The 27147-nt window shown below is 44.3% G+C and overlaps 2 protein-coding genes across 2 annotated transcripts; one reads left to right on the forward strand and one right to left on the reverse strand.

Moving 5' to 3' along the window:
- The first annotated feature begins 427 nt into the window (after window positions 1-427).
- LOC120642853 lies at window positions 428-1166 on the forward strand. The gene is made up of 2 exons (XM_039919461.1): window positions 428-712; window positions 817-1166. Exons 1-2 carry the CDS (start codon window positions 650-652, stop codon window positions 976-978), a joined length of 225 nt encoding a protein of 74 aa, XP_039775395.1. The 5' UTR covers window positions 428-649; the 3' UTR covers window positions 979-1166.
- Window positions 1167-4887: 3721 nt separating this feature from the next.
- On the reverse strand, window positions 4888-8404 carry LOC120639649. Its single transcript, XM_039915508.1, has 6 exons — window positions 7597-8404; window positions 7333-7504; window positions 6840-7022; window positions 6670-6753; window positions 5891-5972; window positions 4888-5807 (listed from the first exon to the last, which is right to left on the reverse strand). Exons 1-6 carry the CDS (start codon window positions 7851-7853, stop codon window positions 5368-5370), a joined length of 1218 nt encoding a protein of 405 aa, XP_039771442.1. The 5' UTR covers window positions 7854-8404; the 3' UTR covers window positions 4888-5367.
- Between the last annotated feature and the right edge of the window lie 18743 nt (window positions 8405-27147).

Below are 27147 nucleotides of genomic sequence, written 5' to 3' on the forward strand. Positions count from 1 at the left end.
GGAGAATCTGCCCGACCCAGCCAGCTTTTTCGGTGTCCGATCCAAACAGGCCCTAAAGGTCTATCTTTTCCACGAAGTATAGATAAGAATGGAAATTTTATAAGAATTACCAATTCTACCTTCGCCTTTATCTAAAATGAAATATTTATTGTATGATAAGAAAGTATAAACATCACATTCACATTACATATAAAGAACAATCGTGATTTTTTTTTTGAAATTTCTATAAGTTACCTATATTCTAAACTGGTCTGAATACTTGCTCGCCGTTTGCCATGCATCACCATCTATGCATATCTTGACAATAGGAAAAAGTGTACAACCCCTTTTAGAGGATAACAAGATCCAACAGTGCTATGGCCTTGCCTTTTTGCTAGACTACAAATTCTTACAGGGGCGAGCTACGTGGAGTCAATGACACCAAGGCTCTTAGACTGAAGATAGCCCTATCCTCATCTTAAGCTAGCCATTGAAACAACACTTACTCCCGTTCCATTATATTCTATCTAGAATGCAAAGCTTATATATATAGAGGCCATTGTTATGTTGTTTGTATGTCGAAAATTGTGCGGTAATAGAGCAACCGGTGAAATTACAGGCAACAGTAGTGACTCAGTACTTCATTTTCAGCTTGCCTTTCACAGGTCTCATGGCTTCTACAGATGTCATCATATTGTCTTCGCCAGTGGCCAGCGATGGCTTCAAGAGCAAGGTTTTCAAACTTTCTAATTTCACCACAAGATCTGAAACATTCTCTAGCTTGCACCCTGATCTGAAGTCTAAACAGTTGTCTGTTATTTTGTCATTTGATTGCAGTTCTTGGCGAGCCCTGCACTAGCAGTAGTACAGGTACCTGCAGATGCCAGCAGCAGCAAAAGGCAGCAGGTGAAGATCGCTAGCAAGCAGCAGCAGTTGAAACCGCGGTTCGCCCTGGAATTGGACGGGCTCAACTGCTTCGAGACTCTAGTCTCTCGCTGATCGATCCGAATCTGTTCACTGGAATTTTTGATCGATTCCTTGTGGGTTTTTGTTGCAAATTCTCCCTGTCAATTAGTTTTGCCCATACTCATATGCATCCATCCATACACATGTTTTTATGTTTGTTCACGGCCAGCGATTGTTGAACTATAAACGAATACTGTGAAATTGATTGACGACTTCAACCAGATGTTTTGTTCCAATAAATAGAACACATACATATAGAACAAAAAATTTAATGACATCATGATTAAAAAAACTAATCATCTTGTTGAGTATATGAGCAGAAATTGATAATTATATCAATCACTCATTTATGAAATGAATTAACAATTGAGAGAAAAGGCTCATATGACAAGAAATGTGCTATGGCATGATCAAGTGTGATGATAGTAACAAGCAGTGATTATTGTGTGAATTGAGATATGTGTCAATGGCATAAAATTATTCTCATAACCAAATGAAGCTCATTGACAAGGCATAAGCATTCAAAGAATAATTTCTTATGAAGAAATGGACGTTCTAACAAGAGGAGATTGAAGTTGAAATAAATTCTAAAGAAAAGTTTGCAATGATGAGTTTAATAGTGTTACAAGTGTATATGAAGCTATATGTGATGTAAGGATGAAGAGGTGGAATTCGGGAATGGGTTTCTAGGAACTAAGCTTGGAGAAAGTCAATTGTATTGTGCCGAGAAATCAATGCTAAGGTGACAAAACATTTTTTGGGTTCAACTTGAAGAATCTTGGTCATATGTGGTTTTCATGTTGGCAAGTATTAATTTTTCGATAATCTTATTGTAAAAAAGGTGATTTGAATTAGAAGTGGATTTCATTCAAAGAAGAAGGTTCAAGTCACTAGTGCAAGGAAGATGTGCTCAAAATAACGAAGCAAAGTTGGATGCAATCCTCATATTGAGTTGATCAAAGCACGGCATGAGATAAAAATGAGAAGATCAAGGAGTTGAAATGTAATTTATCTTTGATCTTGAGTATAGGTATACCGTACAATCAAGAGGGATGCATCACAATGATCTTTGATTTAGTCTCAGTGCTCAAGTAACCTAAATAAGTTGAGATAGACACAAAAAGCCTCACGTACACATTTGATTTGTCTGCCAAGGAAAATCCGGAAGTTCTAGATTTGATACACGTGGCACTAACGGTTAATTGGTATGAAAACTTGGGATTTCTAGGTTGTTGAATCCAGAAGTTCCCGGTTCTAACTGCATCTAACGGCCAGTTTCTTTGGGACCGGCTATTTATATCCCTTAGCCCCCTCCTTGGTGGGCTGCTGTTCCAAGCTCTGTTCTGTTGATTGCTGGTCGTCCCAAGAAACTTGGTAGCCATTGTTGAGCTCTTCCCAACCCCTCTTTGTGAGATTGTGTTATTCGTGAATATCTTAGAGTTGGGTCTGAGAGAGTGAATAATTGAGAGCACCAAGGAGCACAACAAACGTTGAGCACTTGAGTTTGGCCGACATCGTTTGAGTTGCATTTGTTACTCTTGGAGTTTTGGCTCCTAGAAGGCTAGGCGTCGCCGGCTAGCTCCCAAAATTATGGTCAGCGGCAACAAGTTTGTTGCAGCAACGATTTTGTGCCACGAGGGCTCATGAACATATTGTGGAAGGAGGAGATAGCTTGAGCTTGCAGTCGCCATAAACTTTTTCAACGGAGACTAGGATTCACACGGTTGAAACTGAATTTCGGTGAAATAAATCTTGGTGTCTCCGTTGTTCTACTTATATTTACACTCTTTGTGAGTTTTGTTGTTCTGTGATCTCCTCGGTTTGTCATATATTTGTGCGTAGCAACTTTGTGGACCTGCCCAAGGAGCTTCACTGACCTACTCTACATTTGGGGTTTGAACTTGTCTTCAATTACTTGCACAGTTGCACTAGATTTATTGTGTTCAATCTACTCTGTGTGTAATCGGAAGTTCCGAGTTGTAAGACACGGAACTACCGAGTCCACCTACTATCTTGCCTAAATCCAGAAGTTCCGGATTTGCAAGCCAGAAAGTTTTGGGTTTGGCAGACAGTATATTTAATCAGCTACTTTGGAACGAAATTTTGTAGGTGCACCTATTCACACCCCTCTTGGCGACATCACGGTCCTCTCAATCCAGTATGCGAGTTGGACTAGTCCTCTATCCACGACTTGATCACATAGATCCCTTCAAATTAACGAACAGACAATTATACGTATCCGATATTTATACCAACTCTGTTCGTAGCAACTCAAAGATATAATTGCCTAGTACAGTATATAAATGTGGTTCCACATCTCAATGTCCACGTGGTCTATAAGAGCTGCTTCCAATACGTGTACTTAGGAGGATATATCATGACTTCGACTCTTGATGTCCTCCTAGTTAGGATGAAACCACACACCACATAATCCCAATTGGTTATGTGGGTGCCAATATGGCAAAAACCACTCATGGAACCATTCTAGAAAAACCAAGCGTTGTAATAGTTCAACAGTTTTGTTGTTTAGGCTTTTTAAGGTGCTCTATTTTAGGCAATTTGAAATAATATCTACTGCCCATGTTTTTTGGTTGTTGAGCAAGGCTCATCAACAGGAAATTATTGTCTTCCTTACCGTCTTCAATCAGAGGGCAAAATTGCCTATGTTTTGAGTTTGGAATCGATAGTAATCCAGAGCACTCTCTTAACTTGAGGAAACTACAAAGCATCCATGGCTTGTTAATTTATTTCATTGATATATAGCAAGTTATATTTGCAGCAGTTCCTTCAGATTAATGGAAATTTTGTAAATATTCATCTACTTAGTTCAACTTTATTATGTAGTTTAAATAACATCTGAGCACAATGTTAATATAGTTCAGCTTGCCCAAATTGACGTTTCTTTGTGGTGCTACTAGTACCGGGTCAAAGGTTTTGTAATGGTTGGTCCATCATTTGGTCCAACAAAATTCAGTTGCTGGGCAGTCTACTGGATTCATTCATATGCCAAGGTCGCAAAAAAATGCATATATAGTACCCTTCAGTCGTACAAAAATAACGTCAAAAATTCCCCTAGACACCACTCTGAACTTGAGGGAACGGATTCTTCAACATGCATGGATGGAGAATACTATGACCGGTGGACGCTGATATTTCAAATATATGATGCTAGCTTGCAAAGTACCACTTTTCAGTTATCTGACCAGTTGATACTGAAAGTAACCTCTCTTGGATGCCTTCTCGGAAGCAACAAATATTGGAAAAAACAACAACCGTGTCAATCCAAGCTTCCCCTGTTCCTAAACTAGCCATTACCGTCAACCCTGCACTGCTGAACGTTCTGAACAGGTCTTCTCCTTGCCGTACCAAAGAGTGCGTTCCTTGAGAAAATGGTCATCTATCACACTCATGACACCACCAAACATTCACCTTTTTTTGTATTCAGTTACAAGCAGCATCACAGCATCACTTTTTTCCACGCCTTGAAAAAGCATGGGAACTGATGCTGTCACTAAAGCAAGTTCATTTTGTGAGCCAATAAAAATTTCAGGGGGCAGCATTACAAGCTGTGAAGCAATGGCCATTTCCCAATTCGAGGCCTGCTTTTTGATCAGCTGCAGAAAGGATGGACTGCCTGCGAGCTCTTGCCAAAAAGTTGTTTGGGAAGAACACGTCAAGTACCTACCATTCTCACATGAACCGATACACTGCGTATACCTAGTTATACTTCCTGAATTCCTGTCATGTGATATGGACAAGTCATGACGAATATATCAATCAATAATTTGAACATGACTGCTTTGAACAAATAAGTTGAAAAATACAGTGTAGTTCAGACCTTATTCACATCTGATACATATTTCTATGGAGAAAATTTCAGCAGCAAATGCCAATATGTCAAACCTCCAGTATCCAAAGGGGAAAACAATATAGATGGTGCCATAGCGACAAAAGCAAGAACTCTTGTTATTAACTGCTAAATAAATAGCACTATATTTTATAGCACCTCTGAGATGAACCTTGTACATTGTACATCATACAATTATAGTTTTTCCCAACTCTTCTCGCTGTCTCATAATTCTATAGTTCTAACCTAACCAGCTGGCTCTAAGCCTCAGAAACTGCAGCAACAGAAGTATATGCCCTAGTCGATCTGCTAAAGATACTTCTTTGTCGCGCTAGATCTTTTCCTACTTTCCTTCTCTGAATGCTGCAAGACCTATTTTCTCAACTGACCTAACATGAGCAGACCACCTTATCTGCAGCATGAGGATATCTAGACGGAACAACAAGATAAGGTATGACTGGCATCCTCTCCTCTGCTGTGCATTGCTACGAAAAAAGATTCTATACGACACTTCCACACATAGCTTCGCTACATGATAGGCACGCTATTGCTCTATGGTGATCAGCTTCATTCTCCTACCGCCTTCCTGGACCTGCAAACCTTCTTGCGGTGCCGAATATGACAGCCTTGGTCAATAATCCACCGTCAAAGGTGCAAGCCAGGGCGACAGCACCACCTATCATGAGAACCTTGGGTATGTTGTTTGTCCAGTGCTTTGGCTTCTCAATCTCCATGTTGTTGTTGGACGAACTAGCCTCGGTGTTGTCTTCTGTGTTGAGCTCATCAGCATTGAATTTGGTGGTAACATGTGCCATGGCAGCGCATTTTGAAATAGGCTCTCCTGCTGTCCTTGCAACTTGGTATGCCCGAAGGCCAGGTTCAATCCTTTTGACGCAGCCCCACATCCCCTGCCGGACACCAAGTTTTGCAATTTCCCATGGAATCCCCATATCTTCATGATGGAATAAGAGCACTTCACATGCAGTCATTGCACCATCACCTTTTCTTGATTCAACTGATATACGAAAAAAAAGATAAGTCGAATTATTTGGTATCCCAAAAATGTGGAAAATAACTGTTATGAAACTACTGTGGTACCTGGACGGATGCACCAGCTAGAGTAGTACAAGTCCACCCGACGAGGTTTGTTTTGTCTTGGAACAGAGGGACGAGGCACACCCTGAAAAATGATGAGAGGTTTAATCACCTCGTTTAACCTAGTTGAAGCCTTAAAGAAAAATTTTAACATGAAATTGCAACCAGTAAAATTGAGATGACAAAAGATGCTCATGAGAGATTCTAGATAGAACAATACAATCCTAAAAGAAAAGAATCCGTAGTGCTTTTCCATTAAGCAATAGGTGGAGGACAGAAAAAAAAGGTAGCTTGCACTCAACTATAAATTCAGAAAAAGATAAAACCATGGCATTTTCAAGTGCACTTATAGAATGCAATCTATGGGCAAAAACAGAGCATCAAAAAGTGATTCTTTCCCTTCTCCAAAAAAACTAAAGATCGAAAGTGTAATTTAATAATTTTCCTAGTGGGACAAGCATCTCGACCTGTGGTGTGGAATGGTTTGGGAACATAGGATAACCTAGATACCAAGGCTCAAAGCAGTTTTGTTCACCCTACTGCAAAAGACTTGGTGGCTCAGGGACACAAGCTTCCGACAGCATAAGTGATGCCATCCTGCATTATACTCATACTCAACTACAAAAAGTATCACCAACCTAAATGATTAGTGCTCATGTAGTTCCACCTCAAAGTCATTACTGAGTACAATGATAGCTAGATATGGGCATAGATGCAATTGAAGGGAACAGAAAATTGTTTGTATAAGCATGTTTAACAGATAAAGCTATTTTCTCCCATACCTTGGTGACACAGTAAAACGTCTTTCCAGATGCCCATATTCTGCGACCGATGATGTACTCCCTGTCACTACAGAAGAATGGGAACTGCACAGGAGAACCACTCTCTTTAAGCAACTTGCTATTGTTTCAGCTCAACAAGTAGCACTAGAGATGTCATGCAAAGAACTCACCTTCCTGACCCACCGGACAACCATGGTTCCAGTTTTGGTGCACTCCTCCAGTGTCTCATGCTGAAGAAGCATGTCGTCCCAGCTGTTCTTAATCCGGAATTCATCATCCCAGAAGAAATCCCTCACAACCTCTGGCGACGCATCCTCAAAGATAGTGCTACTGCGGTACTGCGGTGGACCATTCTGTAATGAAGCAAACCGCAAAAAACATACAAATTCTCAGTTCCATCATCTCCCATACCACTAATACAGTAGTAGACCCCATCCATATCTATTTCAAGTAGAGGTGATCATAAGAAAAAAAATTGCCTGATACTAATGTAGAACTTGAGAAAAATTATGAACGCTCTACAGTTCTCAAGTCTTCAAGCCCGTGTAACTCTTAAGTAAAATTCAATCTCTTGATATTTGACAGCTAAAATTCTTGAATTCTAAACTTATTCAAGTGTCACAAGACCTCCAGCTGAATTACTGAAGAAAGAGTGCTACATACCGGTGGGTCTCTCCGCCAAGCCTGATATCTCATGGTCGGCAGAGTGCGCTCCATCATATGAATCCACGATGGGCCACCGTCCTTCTCCTCGACGAGCCGCCAGAGGTGCATCAAGTCACCGGTGTTGACCACCAATTGCTCTTCCTCCGGCGCCACAGGAGCCACCACGGTCCTGCAGACATGAACGCAGCACCATCCTTTACAGACAATTCAGGGTAGTACAACCACAACAGGAGGGTATCCAACGAAGAACGAACGCCTCACCTTGGTACGACGGCCGCCGACTCGAGGCGAGAGGCCTCGGCCGTGGCGGTGACGCGCGCGGGCGGAGGCGGCGCCGCCTGTTGGGCGTTGTCGCCGACGACGACGCCCGCCCACCTCGGGCGCCACGCCCAGCCGATGAGCAGGCCTACGAGTGCGGCGACCCAGAGCGGCGCGGCCAGCGCGGCGAGCTCGAGGGCGGCGCCGCCGAGGGTCTGCTGGCGGAAGATCCCCATCAACAGATCGAGGAGCGCCGACATCTCCGCCGGGCAACCGGATTCCGCCGGCGCAGAATCCTCAGAAAATTAAAGATCCAATCTTTAGCCACGGAATCCGCTAAAACGCGGTTTTTCCGCAGCAATCCCGCCGCGCGAACTCGGAATTGCTCGATACTCCCAACGAATTCACGACGCAAAAATCGATTCCGGCGGAGGGGAAGGGAAGGGAAGATGCAAGAGAAGAGTTTTGGGTATAAGATTGGGACTCTTGGGTCACACCAAAATCTCTCTCGCCAGTCGCCGGTAATGGGGAACGCGAACGGGCTCACTCCCTCGTTGGAGGCTCAGGGAGTACCACCCAGTGAGCCTACAAGGAAGCCCAGCGCAGGAAGGGAAAAAATCCAGGGGGAGAGACGAGTGGAGATGGTTCGAGGGGCGGAGGCGCGGAACGTGTGGCGGAGGATGCGTGTGGGGGATAAGGATTGGAGTCCTCTGGCCTCAGGGCCGCGCCAACACACAAAAAAACGGCGAGATTTCGCAGGCAGCGGGAAGGAAAACGAATCGGCCGGGAGGAGGAAGAAGACAAGGCTGCCGGGGAGGGGAGGCGGGTGGGGGCGGAGCTCATATAGCTGTGGTCTGGAGAGTGGGTGGAGTCGCGAGGTCCTCGTGGTTTTTTGCGGTGGACGGTGGTCCGCCCCATCACTCGGTTTCGTCTGCTACCTTCCTCGTTTTCCTTGTTGGAGTTGTCAGGGAAAGCGAGGGGTCGTCTCAGACGGCTGACCGCCGGACCGCGTGATGGCTGGGCACGAGCGCGGCGTGGAGAAACCCAGGCCGCAGCCGCGTGCGGGTGCGACCAACGACGGCAGCCACCGCACAGGAGAATTCAAGCTGGAGCACCGGCATCTGCCAACAAATTCAACACACCAGAGCCCGTTCCTGCGAATCTGCAATACAGTGTGTTCGCATGACAGCTGAAAGAGCACTTTGCACACAGCACACCTACGAGTACATAGCATAAACATCCAAAATTCTACGAGTATTCCAAAGAGCTGCGGACCAAACAATAAAACCAATATATTATATAACTAATTGTACAAATAATCTTCTATTTCTTTAAACTACACAGTACAACTTAAACACTCACAACGCAAGCATACTCACTCCTATGAAAACACGTACGTACACTCTATCCATATGAGCATCTTTGAAAACTGAGTCGAAAAATTCTCGAAATTAGCGAAGTCACCATAGACGCTTCGCTATCAACGGAAACGACACCTACCACTGAAAGCAATGCCATTAATTTCTTGAATATTCGCTCGTACGGAAAGTCGAACCTAGAATCTGAGAGGCTTTTGGAACCACTAGACTACATACTCTTTCACCAAATAATCTTCTGATATATGGAAATGTTTGTGCAAATTTTATACACCACAATGTGATAGTAGCAAATCAAAAACATGTTGAGACAAAGCTAGAGCACCCAAAACAAGCACTAGAAGAGCAGATGTATTACCTGGTGGCAGAGGGAGGAGACCAAGACACACAGGATGATGCAAGGCGTATGTATGAGAGCCAACGAGCTAGAGACGATCTAAAAGGAAGACCACGGTGAGAAGCGTCACCGCGTCAGTGCATCGACTTACTCTATACAAGGCTAAATGTTTAGTCGGGTGGGGGCAGGAGTTGGGTCAGTTAATTCGGGTAATTCGGTTATCCAAGGGGTGAAACCCCGAACTTATTTTGGTTAATAAGAAATTAGGATAGAACAGTAAATGAACTTTTCGATTTCGGTTCGGGTAATTCGCTTTGTCTTTAATTATTCAGTTAATTATACCCAAACTTAATGACTACCACTATTTAAGAAACACTCTAAGGTGACGTTCACAAAGGTGACAAGTTGTTGTTGCACGTCACATTTGTTATATTGTGAAGATGATGTACGTCACCTTTGAACCTCCCTAAAATGTTGCCCATCATCTTTTTATGACATAGGTGACATGTAACATCAAAGCACGTCACCTTTATTATAGGTGACGGGACATATTTATGTTCTGTCACCTTTAAATTTTATATAGATGACGGGCACCATTAAAACACATCATCTATAAAGTTAGTATATGTGACGAGCTTTAACAAAACAAAGATGACGGGCAACATCAAAACATGTCACCTTTGTGATGACATAGATGATGGGCAACATGCTGACGGTTCGGATGTCCAAACATTTGTATTGTGGACGGTCCGCCAAGGGGGTGCGGACAGTCCGCCACCTAAACGAAACCGATTACACTAGTAGGGAATCTCACTAATATGACAATTCATTTTTGTCACAGTAGGCTATCGAAACATCACTGAAGATGTTTTGTGACGAATTAGTGAAGAAAACTCATTCGTCATGCATATGCCGTCACATTTATCCCACCGTGACGAAATCGACAAATTCGTCATAGAAGTGAACTTTTTAATGACGAAATGACCTTTGTCATCGAACAGACGATCTTCAGTGACAAAATATTTACGTCATAGTTGATGACCAGATCCGTCATTAAAGGCTATGCCACGTGGCATGGCCACGCCTGCAGCTGACGTGGCATGTGGTGACACGCTGGCGGGTGACGTGGCGCCACCTTGGATGCTGACATGACACCACCATGGATGCTGACGTGGCACCACACTGTTCAGCCACATGTCACATTTTTATTGGGCCACATGTCTTTTTTTTTATTATATTGGGAAATGTATTGCTTTTCATTATTATACCACGTGTCACTTTTTCTTCATCACAGAGGGCATTGCAAAAACGTCACCGAAGGCAATGCAAATTCGTCACAGAAGCCACAACCAATTCATCACAAATTTTGTCAAATCACTTATTAGCATAGATCTCAGATTTCAACACCTCCAGTACATCACAATGAGCTACAAAAGTACAACTTCACATAACTATGTTCATCATACATAATTGACTCATCATAAATCAAGTTCACTAGAAACAGCTTGTGCACTAGATCTTGGTGCCTCACCATCGGTTACAGTTGCAGCTTTCAAAGTCTCCATATTAGACTGAAAAAATACAAGGAATATTAGGTGTGATATAGAGTAGCAAGTGGATGTGCTATACAGGCTGTGAGATGTGCAACAATAATATAATGCATACATTTCTGATGACCACATCTAATTATCAATACAACACTCGAGTACAACTATTAGTTTGATCAGATATATGAAGAGGAAACTAATGGAAAAACAGTACAGATTTGCTAAGCAATGCTCATGTAGTTAAATTACAGAGCTCATTGCATAGATAAATTTTTTACAAGATGGATTAGAGCAAGATCTAATTTATACCAGTACCAAATAACTGGTGGCATTGACACAGCTTGACAGAAAAGTAAGGCACAACCCCAACTCACATTTATAATTTCAGGCATTTTGATTACGACTATCCGCAAGTCCAGTATAAAGTGTTGCAAGATAGTACAGTTAATACTAGAAAAGTTTTCCCAAGCCTAGGAAAGTGCCTACAGGAAAGACAGGGAACACTAGATTTAAGGAACAAAACTTTCATGTGCACACAACATAACATACAAATTGTCCTATGTTACTTGTTGGAACCAGTTGTTAGGGTCCAAACAAAGGCAATAGATATGGCCAACTAATCCCAATATAAGTTGTGGAAGGAAACTTCTTAACACCAAAAATTTCAATGATTAAAATTTTGACCTGTGGTGATAACTACTAACCCATGAGCACAGATGAACTATAGATAAAACATGGTTCATGTGCACAGCAGAAATAAATAAAAAAATGGTTGTACCATTCCATTCCAGAATGCATTGAAGGTGGAACTCATGTTTGCATATAGTCAACTAGATAGAAAAAGAACAACAAAATGGTTAAGAAGAATATCCACAAAATAGAAGGGTCACTCTCACAGAAAGCTTGAAGGCGAATGTTACATGCATCCTGAATGCCACCCTCCACAAAAATAGCACATACCTAATGCTCTGCCATGAAACCATAGCACTTTAGCTTAGCCTGCAATCACAACAAAACCACAGCTCCTAACTGAATTCTTTCAGACTTGCAATAAAAACAACTTTGCACACGAGCTATTTCTGCAAATGTTCTGCAACCTAATGCTCTGTCACGTTCTTATGTGCATACATACCGAAATTAGTATCATGAATCAGGGGGGCGGTTGATGAGTTAATTAGTGAGCTTATCTGATTGGAGATTCTGCCATGGCTCGTGTTGTCTCTGCAGCAGCACAATGGTCAGCTCAGCAACAGCAAGCATGACATTGACCTAGCAGCAGCAGTTGAGCACAAATTAGAATAAAAAGCCGAGAGGGAGAGAAGGGTATTAGAGAGAGGAAGTAACCTAGAAATCTAGAAAGATGGGATGCAGTGCGATCCATCCCGGAGGAGAGCGCCTCCCGGAGCTCCTCGACGAAGGGCCCGAGGAGCCGAATCCGGCACGACTTGCGCAGGCACGAGCGGAGCCCGGCCGCAGGGCCATTTACAGCAGCACGGTCGGCGGCAAAGTGCGACCCGAGGAAGGGCCGGTGACTGAGGAGGAGGCGCGAGGTGGACGAGGTGGAGAGGACGGCGGCCGGCCGACACGCGGACTATGCCGCGGCGGAGGCTCGCACGGGCGCCTCGGACTGCGCCGCATTGAGAGCCACCACACGGAGCCGCCGCACGGAGGTGCCACCGCACGGAGAGTCTGGGAGGGGCAAGGGCGCAGCGGGGTGAGGCGAGGACGGTGATGGATCTAAGGCGGAGAGAAGGTGCTGGTGTTGGATCTGAGCAGGAAAAGAGGGGAGGAGGCGGCTGATCTGGGAACGAATGGGATAAAGGAGCTAGGGTTTCTGGCTGGCTAGGTCTTTTATACATCCAACTATCAATACGAATCGTTGGTTCGGAGATGGACGATCAAGATGAGTTGGGCCTTAGCAGAAAACGGCATAGGAATGTTTTTTTGACCCGTTAAACTAAATCGTTAATTATTTTAATGCTAATCTAGGTTTAAAATGATCTAAATGTACACCTTATAAGATTCAAAAATTTTGAAAAAAATTTATATTTAGGCTCATATGTTTCCCTGCAGCCCATGTTCTAAAGATAGATGAAAAATTCAATTGTTTTTTATTGGTAATTCAATCATCAATCTTCAAATTATCATAGGATAATTGTAATAATATCTAAATTTGTTCAAAATATTCTACAAATTGACATGGAAACATATTTTAAGTCTATAATCTTGCTATAAAAAAATAGATGGTTTTGACAAAGTAAGATTATAGATTGTTCACAAATGGGTACATCTCTCACATAGTTTCTTATAACTTAAGTCAAACTTTGAGATTTGAATACTTCATAATACTTTTAAACTCGTATGAACTTGAAATTTGAATACAACCTTACCTTTACCTTACTAATCATAAGTGTGATTTTACTTTGCCAGTTGTGATGTAGAAAAGTTGGTTTTCTATTTCTACTTTAGAGGAAGAAATCAAGCCATATGCAAAAGAATCGTGAAATAGCAATTAACATACAAATAAATAGATTTAAATGAAGGATCATAATTTTAGAAGAAAATAGGAACAAAAACCATCAAATTTAGAGTTACCGTGAGGGAGAAATACTAGTTAGAAATTTTAATTTCGGATTAAAATGAGAAATACGAACTATTTGTGTGTTTTTCATCTTAGATCTGCCATGTGGCATAACCTGATTGGTCTAACCGGCCGCACGCGGATCACCCCCGGCGGGTTCGATTCCTTCCATCGTTAATTTTTTTCCTCATTTTAACTCATGGCCCCGGGCCCCTGCCTCCTCCGCACCCGTGCCTCCCCCGCCACCGCGCCACTAGGCCACACTAGACCAAACCCACCACGTCCCCGCCGCCGCTGTGCGCCTCGTGGTCTTCCTTTTCGCCGCCTGCGTCATGCTCGTGGCCCTCGCCGCCGCGATTCTCCCTGTCGAGATCGCCGTGGATGGCTCCACCCCCGCCTCTTCCCCGCTCTGCCGCTTCAGGACACAGCTCCACGGATGCCACGCACCAGCCAGGGACTCCTCCGCAGGCGCTGACCTCGGCCTCTCCAGATCCGGCGTGTTCCCCACTGGCGCTGCCTCGATCTGGCCAGGCCCGGCCCTCGAACCCCGCCGTCGCCTAGCTCCGGCCTGGCCGGGCCCTCCCACGACGCCGCACGCCGCACCAGCCCTCCTTCAATGCCAGGGAGATGGCGCCGTCGATGTTGCCGATGTCGGCCAGGTCGTCCACCTCCTCCGTCCAACGGGCCACCTCGTCCATGGGCTACGGTCTAGGCTGGGCAGAGGCGATCTCAGAGTGCACGTCCATGCCGTTCCTCGCCACCACCTCCCTCGGGCCAGGACGACTTTAAGTTCGCCGCCTCCGCACTCCAGACACACAGCCATCTAGCCCTCCGGTCATGCTGCCGTGGATTGGAGTGTGATGCTGCAAATTGATTTGTTGCAGTCTGTGTATTAGAAAGAAAAAAGATTGCAGGTTGATCATTTTCTTTGTTGGCTATCGTCAGATTGCAGGTTGCTGGATGTCCAGCTCATTGGGAGACAGTCAAGTTGATCATGGCAGATCGCTCATTCACAACAAAAAAGGACCTCTGCAACTGGTGCCCTGAGGTATAATGGCGAATGGCTTCTAAATTGTTCAGAATCATTCTTGCTGTTAGATTAATATTGATGAATTCCATCCCATTGTCCATATGTTGTATGCACAATACACATAGTTTCCTCATTTTCTTCTCAGTTAATGACTGCGCTGCAGGAGATATCTCAAACTGTACTACTAACTATCTTCTGCCATTTAAGAAAGATCTTGCTACAGTAAGATTTTGTTTAAGTTGAAACAGAACTGAATTGCAGAGCATAAGTTCAGCTTGGTTTATGTAATTAATGGCAAGGGATTATCCGGAAATACAGTAGTTGTTTAAGAATATTACCCTACCAGAAGAACCATTTTGTTTATGAATATTTCTAGATAGCAAGGAGCTACTTGTTCAGGCTACTCTAGGTAGCATGTTCAAGAAGGCAGAATATTAAAAAAATTATGATGCAAAACAAAGGCCAAGTAATTTTTTCTCTGACTTTGATTGGATACAAAGATAAGTTACAAAATCAACTTTTACAGCTTGCAGACACACATTGACATGAACAAATGTAAGAAGAGAAGAAGGGGGAAATGAAATGAAGCAAGCTGCTTTTGATCTCCCTGACGGCAAAAGGAGTGAGCAGCCGCTTGCTGCTACCTGGAGTAGTGGTCACTGAACCGCTTCCTCATGGATCTCTGCAATGAATATCTGTGTTCTTTACATTTCTCTATTTTTTTTGTCTTTCCAGATTGATTTACCAGATTAAGTGTTTGTCACTATGTAATTTGATCAGAAGAAGAAATTCATGTCATCTTGAGTAGAGCAGTGGTGTTACATGACCTGTTTCTTTTTTTTTGGTTTTCTAAATCATCATCAGAGACGTGTCTGACTGATATGCGTCACTTTGATGGTGCTGTACTGCAATAAAAAAAGATCATTTGCTGTGATGTTAGGGTCCACGTATTCATGCTTTTGTTCACAAGCTAAATGGCTCCTATGATCTATGACGAATGAATTCGTTGTTTTGTGACGATGCGTTGCCTTTCGTCATAATTTTTTAGTGCCTGTGCTCCGTCACCAATGATTTATGACAAACTCTAAAATTTCATCATTGATAGACTATGTTTCATGACAAAATATGTGAACGTCACGAGGTAATAGTCATAGATAAGCAGATTTCTACTAGTGTTAGTTTCCAATATCCGAACCTTTGTGATGACATAGGTGAAGGGCAACATGTTGATGGTTCGGATGTCCGAACATTTTGTGCTGCAGACGATACGCCAAGGAGGTGCAGACAGTCCGCCGCCTAACCCAAACCGATCAGTTTCGGATGTCCAAACATTTTATACTGCGGACGGTCCGCTGAGGGGGCGCGGACCGTCCGCCTACATTCAAATGGTCTCAAATTTTAAAAGTGGTCTATACAAAAGTTGTATGTCTCAACCAGTTCTACAACTTTGTAGTTGAGAAGTTTTTAAGTCGAGGTTGTCTTGGCACCCAAATACATAGTTTAAGTTTTCAATTTCAAATTTTCAAAATTTTTGAAATGACCTCGGATGGAAAAATAGTATATATGAAAGTTGTAGGTTCCGACCAAATCTACAACTTTGTAGTTGAATTTTTTTTCATTTTAGATCATTATAGCTGTGAAATGTGTTATATAAGACATTTGAAAGTGATGATAAAAGAAAAATATCTCGTTGTTGGTCACATGTGATGGTGTAGCCTAGTGGTAGGGAATGGTACACATGAGGCTAAGGTTGTTGGTTCAAATCCTCCTAATGGTAGGAAAAATCACACGCGCGTATATTCATAAAAACATCGCACTACTTGCGACGTAAGCGCGGTGGGAACAAGAAACTATTTTTTTTATTTTTATTCATACTAAAAATAATGCACTACCATCCATACCAGCTGCACCGTAGCAAAGTGCAAGATTTTAACATGCAAAAGAATGATACCCGTCACCTATATGTTGACATAGGTGACAGGCTAACACTACCATAGATGATAGGCCAATATTGATGCCCGTCATTTTTTTTTGATAACATAGGTGACGGAAGTCTGTCACTTTGAGTAGTCATTAGTGACCTGATGAAAAAAAATAGGCATAATATCTGTCACCTTAGCATTGATACCTGTCACCTTTGGACGTTTCTTGCATAGTGTACCGCCCCCTACATATCACCCGCCCATTTCATCCAGCAGTTCCCTGCCTCGTCTCTTCGCTCGCAATGGCCTCCTCCGCCAAATTTCTTACCTCCCAGAATCCTCTACTTCCTCCGTCCCATAAAAAACAAGTCATTCTAAAAATTTTAGGATAAATTAACAAGAAGGTAAAATGACCATATTTGTCCCTATTTATTACCCATATTTGACACTGATTGACTCTTGGATGACTATGCGCTTTCTAAATAGGATACGATAAGATGATATGTTTTTTGGAACAAATTTTGAATCTTAGAATGATTTATTTTATGGGATGGAGGGAGTAAGTCCAAAATCCTAATTAACTGACCTTGGAGCATGCTTGAGCATCTGATTTTAGGCTACAGAGAAGTGCTTTTTTATATAAACTACATTTTTTAACATATGCGTATAAACTGAGATACTTAAGAACGTGAAATCCTATTTCCTGTTGGTGGTATATCAATTTTTTTTTCTGATGATTAAAGCGATAACTCATCAAAGAACAAAGAACATGTTATATCGAATTAATTTGAATATTAAAATGCTGTCATGATGTACGTATAAACGTGTACTAGTAAGTGTAGTATAAGTGTATAATTGCGAGTGAGACAGTTCGAGGCAGCTGCTGGTAGTGAGCTGACCGTGGCGTGGAGAATTGTAGACCACGAGCACCGAAGGCGACAACCGCATATCCAAACGACCAAACTATAGTTCGTCCTCATAATTATATTGTAGACTACATAAGGTGGCGTTATGCCCTCATAATCTGCAGCTAGATTGCATCCTGACTTCTGCCATAACATGTATTGCTCTCTTTTTTTGGGTTGAACTTAAAATTTCTTAGTTCCATTTACACCTTATTCAATACTGAAATTTCTTGTTGGTACTGCTGTAACATATCTATTAGGCTGTTACGGCTTATGAGCCTCCAGCTTGGATTTCCTAGAATTCTAATATGTTGGCTCTTCAGATTACTATCCTCTGTGCGATTTAATCATTTAAATGAGATAGGAGAAACTAATTCTACACACAATTGTTCTGCTAGGAGGCTACTATCCTAATACTACTAACATGAAAACTGCCCTGATTAGGGTCTGAATTTTTTTAGTTGCATTTTATTTAGATGAGGACCTTTCATTTTGCAATTTGCAATATGATCAACTTGTTGAAAAGAATAATATCACAGTTTAACAGAGGTCATCATCTCAATGCTGAAAACAACATACTTGAGATTTATTAGCACAACTCACTGAATCTACCATATGGGCTGTTGCTCTTAGCAGCTTGTAATCATTGGTAATCACATATGAACCTGAAAGGCTCTAAGGGACTGGAGTTGAAAATATAAGAAAAACTGAACTGACAATATACAATTTGGAAAAATCTACAGATATTTGGATCCCGCTGCCTCGCCGTCACCCTGCCCGAGCCCCGCTTATTGGATCATGCCGCCCTACGGGAGCCCTGCAAGGGAGATCGGGGAGAGGAAGGAGAGGTCCCACATATCAGGAATATATATAGATGATTGGACTAGTCCGTTGGAGTGTACTGCAATGTATAGAGGGAATCTTAAATGGAAATATGGAGAGTGGGTTTTTGCTAGACTCTTGGAGATGCTCTTATAATAAGATGCACATGCTCACATGGCAAACATACTTATGCTATTATATGTTCCAACTAGACACTATACTACTACAAAAATGATTTACTGTGACTTTTTTTAGCACCTCTGAGGCGGCCATAAAAAATAACCACCTATGTTAATGCCCAGCCTTAACAGAGGTGGTCATTTTTTATTAACTGAGGCGGTTGCAATTAAATATAGCTAAGGCCAAGCACGCGGCTTGAGGCCCAGCAAGCCCGTTAGCTAGGTTCACCTATATATAAACAGGAGTTAGATTTTGGGAGTCATTTCATCCGCACTCTCTCTCACTTCAGGTGGCGACCGCACTCTCTCTCCCTCACACGTGCTCTCCCTCCGTTCACTCTCTCAACTCCGGCCTACCTCTCCCACAAGCGGCAGTGCATGGAGCCCGCGACGGTGGTGGCGGCGTGCCGCTCCTCTCTCCCTGCTGCGGCCCGCGGGGCATCAACGATGGTGGCGCGCGCAAGCGGGGTGGATCCGGTGCGGGCGGTGGCGGCCGCGCTTGGCGGCCGCGGCCGCGGCGGTAGCTGCGAGTAGGGCGGATCCGGCACGGGCGGCTGCCGCGCTAGGTGGCCGCGCTTGGCGGCTGTAGCTGCGGGTGGGGCGTGTGGGCGGGCCCTCTGCCGGGTGGGCCACAGAGGGCAGGGGCGGCCGTGGCGGGCGGCGATGGCGGCACAGATGGGCTCGGCGGGCCTATGATGGGCTTGGTGTTCTCATCCATTTTTTTATTTTTTATTCGATTAACAGAGGCGGGCACACAACCGTCTCTGAAAAAGCCTCATTTATAGAGATGTTTATGTAGAGACGGTTGCCTTGCCCGTCTATGAAAATGTTTTTAACCGCCTCTGAAAAGAATATTGTAGTAGTGCTAGACTTGCTGTGGATGAACATGCCATCTTCATCTAACACTGAAGGAGAACGTTGTATTAATAAGAAACACAAGAGATCAAACCTAGGTTAGAGACAACTACTCCCACCGACCCACCCTGAAACAAAGTTATTGTTTGGTTTCTCACGATTAACATTTTTAATTTCTATGTGCTACTTTAGCTAGCTAAAATTTATGGCATCTCTGCTCTGGTACTCCGTATTATAAAGACAGGTCTCTCCCCACCTAACAAAGAAGGAAAAAGTCAATTGGCCTCTCAACTCTTCGCGAAGTCTAATGCAAGTCCGTGCGTGCATTGCCAAAGATGGAAGTGCACACGCATGACTAGCAAACTAGCTACAATACCATGCACGAGTACATGCGCCACAAAGAAAAAGCTAGAAGGAATAAGGTGCATCCACATACAGATGACCTAGGACTTTGAAGCCTTCTGGACGGGACATTCACGCAGAACCACTTCGCACATGACTCCAGCTGCGTTACACCGGCTCATGGACACCGATGAGGCTATGGATGATGCCGACGCCCACATCTACACCACCACCACCATCATACATGGAGAATGCGAAGCGAAGATTGAAGATGACAACCGCGACAGCTTAATCGGAGGTACTCTGGCAAGCTAGACTTGCAGAGGAATTAATCGGGAGGTTTTCGAGGCTCCGGGAACTTGAAGACCACATTCGCCCAAGTCAAATCTGCTCAACGGCCGCAGGCTATGGCGCACAGATATGTATGGAAACCTGTATTTATTGTTATGGTATATTAGGTAACTCCAGATATGGTTAGTTTAAGATTGATTGTAATCTCGGGATAACCTTCCTTATCTCTAGGAGAGGCTACTTGCCCTCCAAGCTATGTACTCCTATATATTTGCTCTAGAGGGGCAATGCGATACATCCCATACATTATACGCATCGTACTCTCCTACATGGCATCAGACGCCTAGGTTACGAGATCCTAACCCTAGCCGCGTCGCCGCTTCCGCTGCACGCGCCCGCCCCCGGGGAGATCGAGATTGATCTCTGCCGGGGGCAGCGCCCACCTAGGATGTGCTGCAGATCCCTCTAATCTGTGCCGCCGCCGCCGTCGTCAACAAGCAGCAGGAGGGCTGACCTCTACCGTCACCGTGGCTGCATCGCTCGTCGGCATCGCCATGGCCCCGCCTTGGGCCGCCGCCACCTCTGCGTTGTCATCCCCGGCCCCGCTCAGAGCTTCCCTCCCCTTCCGCCGCTGCCGCAATGATTGCGCACCGCGCGTGTGCGCGAAGGGGGGAGCCAAGACCGCGCCATCGGGCGGACGGGCCGTAGCATCGCCGGTCGACGTCGCTATCGGGCCACCGCGTCGTGGGCTCCGCCCCACCGCCATTCCCTCGCCAACTCCCTCCTCTGCGCCGCCGCCCTTCCTCCCCCAGCGCCGCCTCTGCTTCTCGAGAAGACGTGGCTGCGGGTGCGGATCTTGGCCCGCCGTGCTGCTGCTGAACGGAGGAGAGACGCTCGGGTTTCCGATCTCCTCTGTTTTCTCTTTTCGGTGTTGACCACGCGGGAAAGCGGTAAGGAGAAGAGAGGAATTCGCTACGTGCACCCGAGATTGTATCCGGAGGTCTCCCTACTGCTGCTGTGTGATTTTTTAGGTTTTTCCCGATTTGTTATCGGGTTTGCGTCGCCCTGCCGTTCATTGCCACTCCATCGTCGACACCCCCGAAGGACGAAGGTGTTGCTGCGCTCTTCCAGGCTGCAGCCACCCTACTGGTGTCGTCGCCTTTTCAGGCGATGATGCCACTCGCCGCCGGTCTTCCAAGCAGGCGCTCGATCCGCCTCCGCGCCTCGAGCCGTTCTCGCGCAGACATCGCCTCCGATGTTTCTGAAGGAAGACATAGTCACCACCCCTGATCTGAGCGCGACACTTGCTGCAACTTGCGCTGTCACCACCCCTGTCCTGAGCATGACCTAAGTCGCAAACCGCGTCGTCTACCATTGTCATCCGCCGCACCGTTCTGCTGCTGTCTTCGGCAAGAAGCTGCTGAGTTTGTGTACTCGAGCATCTCGACGGCGCTTCGACCCGCGCCTCCTGCACGGCTTCTACCACGTCCACCTCGACTTCAGCTACTACGACACTAAAGGGCTATCATCTGCATGAGTCTCCAGTCAAAACTTTCGCACTGGCGTTCCGACTGCAGGGGGGATACGTCTCCATTGTTCTCCAGTCTGACCATTCGTGTTGCTACCGATACGACTGCGGGGGGATGTTAGAGTATATTAGGCAACTTCGGATATGGTTTGTTTAAGATTGATTGTAATCCCGGGATAACCTTTCTTATCTCTAGGAGATGCTACTTGCCCTCCAAGCCATGTACTCCTATATATTTGCCCTAGAGGCTCAATGCAATACATCCTACACATTATACGCATCCTACTTTCCTACAGAAACCAGTATTTATATTTTATAAAAATACAAATAAAGCTTGTGTTCCTATCTTTTGGTTATTGTGTATTTTCTATATACACTGGCACGCCCGCACTCTTTATTTTCCATGTAGAGAAGATCTTGTGTGTGATTTTTTCTCACAAAACAATTTGCATGGCCATATTCATCCTTGAGACGCACAACGAAGTTCCTCCTTGAGGTGATCCGCCGGTCAGCCATATCTTCTCGCTGGTATGGCAGAGATCGAGCTCTGGCCGGCCATCCACTTGTTGTTGAGGCAATTTTTTGCGGCCGTCGGACTGGACGTGGATTCCTCCCTATTGCAGTCTAGCGGCTTCATCCTGTGCAATGTCATAGCCGCCCTCCCTCTCAGCGATCTGGTGAACCTCACAGCCGGATTTGGCCAGTGCTAAGACGGAAGAACTGAATCCGACAGCGTACTCAAGGTGATGTCTTAACTCCTTTGTTCGCCCTCTTTGATGCTCACGTTTTCGTATAGATGAACGCAGATGGGTCTGCTGATTGCTCTATGACATTATTTGGAATATCCACCATGAGTTACTTTTTAGATAAATTGGATCTCTCATTTATATTTCAATGTTTAAGGTTAGATAATATAAGGTCTATGTGGACTGTACATGTCTAAACTAACATAAATATTTGTTCGGTGATGTTTTTTTTACATTGCCATCATGTTTTATGAAGGCTCTACATTTGTACAAATTACTTTTTGGACATATGCTTGTGGTTCCCATTGCATGCTTTCTTAATTGTTTAGTGCTAATTTTCTATATGATTGATCATATACAGGGATTATAAGCTATTGAGCCTTGATAATTTGTTTATGGTATTGTAGTAGAGTTTTCACCCTTTTATTTATCATAGCAAACGTTTCTACACTGTGTTATTGTGATGAAAGGTGCTAGCAATTTTAGTTATAAGTGTGACTATCTTACTTTGATGGTGTTTACATTTATATCAGTTACCTATCCTAATCCCAGCATGTCTTGATCGGATTGATGGGTATCACTACTAGAAAATAGGCCTTCAGCACCGGTTGAGAAGGGCCCAAGGTACCGGTTTTCCAACCGGTGCCCCGCAACCGAGACCATTGGCTTGGGTCTAAAACACCGGGTATTTAACCCGGTGCCTTAGGCACCCAAAGAGGCTGTCACGCTGACGCAAGGTGGTAGCCCCTTTGGTACCAGTTGGTCTTTCCAACCGGTATCAATGACATTTTTCCATTTTTTCCCCAAATATAGTTTTGTTTGTTATATTTATTACTGTTTATTCTTTTATAATTGCTAAACACACTCGAGCTCTACAGTACTATACGTTCATTGGTCGTTCGTGTTCATTTTCAAAGAATATTTGAAACTAACTAAAAGTGAAATGTGAGCATATAATTAAGCTAATTAGATGAACTAATATATTTACAAGTATACAAACATCAAGGCATCACGTTTAGAAATATTTACAAATGTACAAGTCATATTTGTAGTCCAACTACTGGTCCCCTCAGGAGCTCGATGGAAGTCCTCTATGGATGTGACCGTCGTGGTAGAACTCGCCTCTACGATCCAGGATCTCGTTCAAAATGAATCCGGCGAGCTGCTCGCACACGGCGTTGATCCGATCAGTATAGTAACATTCATCCCCCATTTGAGACATCTATCATTTAGGAAAAAAGGATTAACATTATGTGCGTTAGTATAATAATGAAAATGTACAAGTGAACGGTTTTTTACGTACTCTTATGTTCTCATCAGTAGTCTTCCCGCATGGAGTCATGATGTGCAAGTAGTCACATACGTAGTACCCGCACCAATTAGTTCCTTGTTTTTGTCTCGCACACTTGAAGAAAAACAAATAAATTATTCAATTTAGAACAATTTGGGATTACTTAACTAGACAAATGTTTGTGAATCAACATACCGGATAATCTATTTTAACGTTCAGTTCGGGGCTCCATTGACCACGTCCTTTGTTCATTTTCACAAATTTTTTCCACACCCTGCGCTCAAAGTTAAGTTTGATATTCAACAATTGTTATTAACAGAAAAAGGATTTGATTGTGCAAACTGAACTTACCTATTCAAGGGTTCTATGATATGTTGGATTGCGGACTTTGGATTTCTCATTGAGTCAAAGACTACAAGATTGCCGGTGTCTATGGAAAGTATGAGTAAAATCCAATGATAACTGCAGATATAGATAGGATATATACATACATGTATTAGACGACTTAGTATTTATTTAGTAATATAACAGATGATTGAGCCGACCAAGCCACCAAGGCTTACCCAAAGTTGTATGGTATGAAGATATAGGATTTGTAATTTTGTCTAGTCAACGAATCGTACATGTTTTGGCATGTGTCCCTGTAATTTTGGTTGAGCATTTTCTGGTTGACTAGCAACGGAGACACGAAGCCAATCTGATGGTGCCATCCATATTTTCGGCTTCTTTGAATCTCCTGTCTACACGATACAATAGAAATTATATAATGCACACATATAATTATGTTCTTGTTAACAAAAAGTATTAATGTAGAGGTAAGTGAAACTTACAGAACCCAAATGGTGATGATAGAGGCGTCGAGGGCTTGTCGATGGTAAATGTGATATGAATCTTCGAAGTACACCCAGAAGTCATCCTCCCCGCGGAAGAAATTATGGTCAAGATACTTGACTCCAAATATTTTGCCTTCGTCATTCGACATTCGCAGGTACCATCTATGCAAATTGAACATCTGTGTGCCTAGACTTTTCTCCTCTTTCTCAGTGACAAAAGGTTTTCCATGCTTGAATGAAGTAAGAACGGGAGCGATAGGGATATCAGCTGCCTTGTCTTGCCCAATTGCCTACTCTAGCGTCAATCCAGTTTCTGAAAGAAATATCGCCGCTTGTAGGTCCGCCTGGAGTTGTACGTCCGTCAGGTGTAGGACTGGCAACCCTGGTACCCGGAGGGGCTCGAGTTTTTTTTTGTTGTGTGCCAAGCTGAGGAATGGTCTTGCCACATTTTTTCTTCACATTTCTCACCTTGCGTGCCTTTGTCAGAGTACGATCATAGTCTGAGGGTAAGCTTTTCAGTTTTGGTGGGTTGCCTAGGTTCGCGAGAAGCTTTTTCCCTAATTCTAGAGGTACCTTTTCCCTCGGCGGGGGACTTTAGGTTTCAACTGTTCTTTTATATATCGAGCACTGTCCTCTTCCAACTCCTCAGCGGTCTTCTCGTAGGTCAATTTTCTTTCGACCGTTATTTGCTTCTTCTTTGAGGGTCCAGCCGCTGGGAGGGATGCTGTCTTTTTCTTTCCTTTTTCTGGTGCAGGAGGAGTTGGAGTACTCGCGGCCCTTTACGCCAGCGGAGACGGTAGTGAGGGAGGTGGTTGTGGGGACGGCGGCGAGGGTGGCCGCGGAGACGGGCGATCGGTCTGCACGGGAGCCGTTGTGCTTGCAGTAAGTTTGATGTCGGTCTTGCGCCATAGAACGACCCCGTGCAGTGCGTCTCGCAATGTCTTCTCTCCATCCCCTCCAACGAAGTCGAGCTCAAGATCGTCATTGTTTCCAACTATCTGCTCGACTGTGACGGAGGTGTAGCCAGGGGGTATTGGCCTTCCATGAATTGTAGTACAAGGATTCAGGGGCAGGGCTAACCCCGTATGCAACATAAATGGATATATTCATTGCTCGCACATGAAGCTCGCACGGTGTCGGCATGGTGACATCATCCACTGGATACCTCTGGTCATCTACCGCCGTTGGCTCAATTTGGGGTTGCTGTTCAGCTTGTACATCGGGCGCCGCCGTGGATGCACAACTGCTGCGTCACAGAGAGGCCAGGCTTATCACAACATCCGGGTGCGACCCAGCAGTGCCCCTTTGGCTCAGAGCTAGCTGCACTGCCTCATTAACCCTGGCGTCCATCTAAGATTCCAAGGACGCAACCTTCCTGTTCATCTCTTCTTGTATGGCATGGAGTTTCTCTTCTTGTTCGGCTTTGCTCTTTCGGTGAGTCTTGTAAGAGGAATCTCCGCCCCAAGCAACTTTCCATGGGACCACGCCGATGTCGCGGGCTCGTCCAGGGTGTTCCGGATTCTTTAATGCCCTTGTCAGCTCATCATTCTCCCTATGAGGCTGGAATGTTCCTTGTTGGGCCTCATCTATTGCAGCGACTAGATCGCGGGACACTTCTTACATATGCTCTGGCACGACCAAAGTTCCATCCAACTGGTTTAGTGTCACGCCGTTAGCAAATAACCACCACTTGGATCTATCCGGCCAATCCCAAGTCGCCGGCTTGATGCCTCTATCCATAAGGTCCTGCTCCATCTTCTGTCATTTTTAACTGACTTCTTGTACCCAACAGCCCCAAGGTGGTGGCTGTACTTTTTATTTGCTATATTCGTCTTGGCCTGTTCGGATTTTCCTTGGGCTTCGTCTGATAGTTTGTATTGTTTGAACTCCTCCCAGTATGGTTTAACTTGGGGAAGATCGTCCTAGTTCGGCTCCTTACCCTTCTTGATGTAATTGGTGTGCAACTTCTTCTTGAAAGTTGCAAAGGCAAGGGCCATCTCTTTCAAGGCACATTTCTTTACAAGTTCTTGGTCAACTCCTTCAAGAAAAGTGAATATATCCTTGAGTTCTGTCCATAACATTTCCTTCTGATGTGGAGGCACGGTGTATTGCTGTTCTTCTGGTTTGCTCGATTTCCATAGTCTTGTGGTGATCGAAATTCTTGCCCGAACAATAACCCCACATTGGTTGACAAATTTTGTGCTAGCAGCCTCTGGAGCATTTGGACAGCCCTCTGCATCCACTTCTGTGACGACCTGTCTTCCCTCCATTTTCTTGGTTGGCCGGTGTTTTGATTGGCTCAACAAAGTCGATGCGGAGGTCGACTAAATTACAGAAAAGATATATTAATCGCAAAAGTAATCTACCGATGTCACCATGCATATAGTTTTAAGATTCGTACTGGAACATGCTGCTGATGATTGGGCGGTGGCGCAAAGTCATCATCTTCTTCATCGGCATCTCCAGACATATTCAGGAAGGAATCAGCTGTCCGAGCATCTTCTTCACCGATTGGCTGGGTGGTGTTGGGCCTCGTCATCACTGAAGGGGTCCATCCTTAACTGAAACCGTATAAATGAGTTAGAGTCTGTGACCATCTTTGAACGAGTGTGTGTGTGTGTGTGTGTGAGAGAGAGAGAGAGAGAGAGAGAGCGAGAGACCGAGCGTCGGTGAGGAGATAGCGAGAGAGCTTCGAACGAATGTGTGTGTGTGTGTGTTGTGTCTGTGTGAGTGTGTGTGTGTGTGAGAGAGAGAGAGAGAGAGAAAGAGAGAGAGAGAGAGAGAGAGAGAGAGAGAGTGAGCGAGCGAGAGATCGAGCGTCGGTGAGAAGGTGACCGAGCGTTCAGCAGAGGAGGAGAAAGAATACATTATACAAGCAGTAACGGGGACAGAGACGGGACACCGTTTTCTGTTTAAATAGAGGGCTCCGTTTTGTACATGTTGGGTGTTACATGATTAAATAAATAAAA

Source organism: Panicum virgatum, chromosome 7K (assembly GCF_016808335.1).
Source record: "Panicum virgatum strain AP13 chromosome 7K, P.virgatum_v5, whole genome shotgun sequence".
In the NCBI taxonomy this organism is placed as follows: domain Eukaryota; kingdom Viridiplantae; phylum Streptophyta; class Magnoliopsida; order Poales; family Poaceae; genus Panicum; species Panicum virgatum.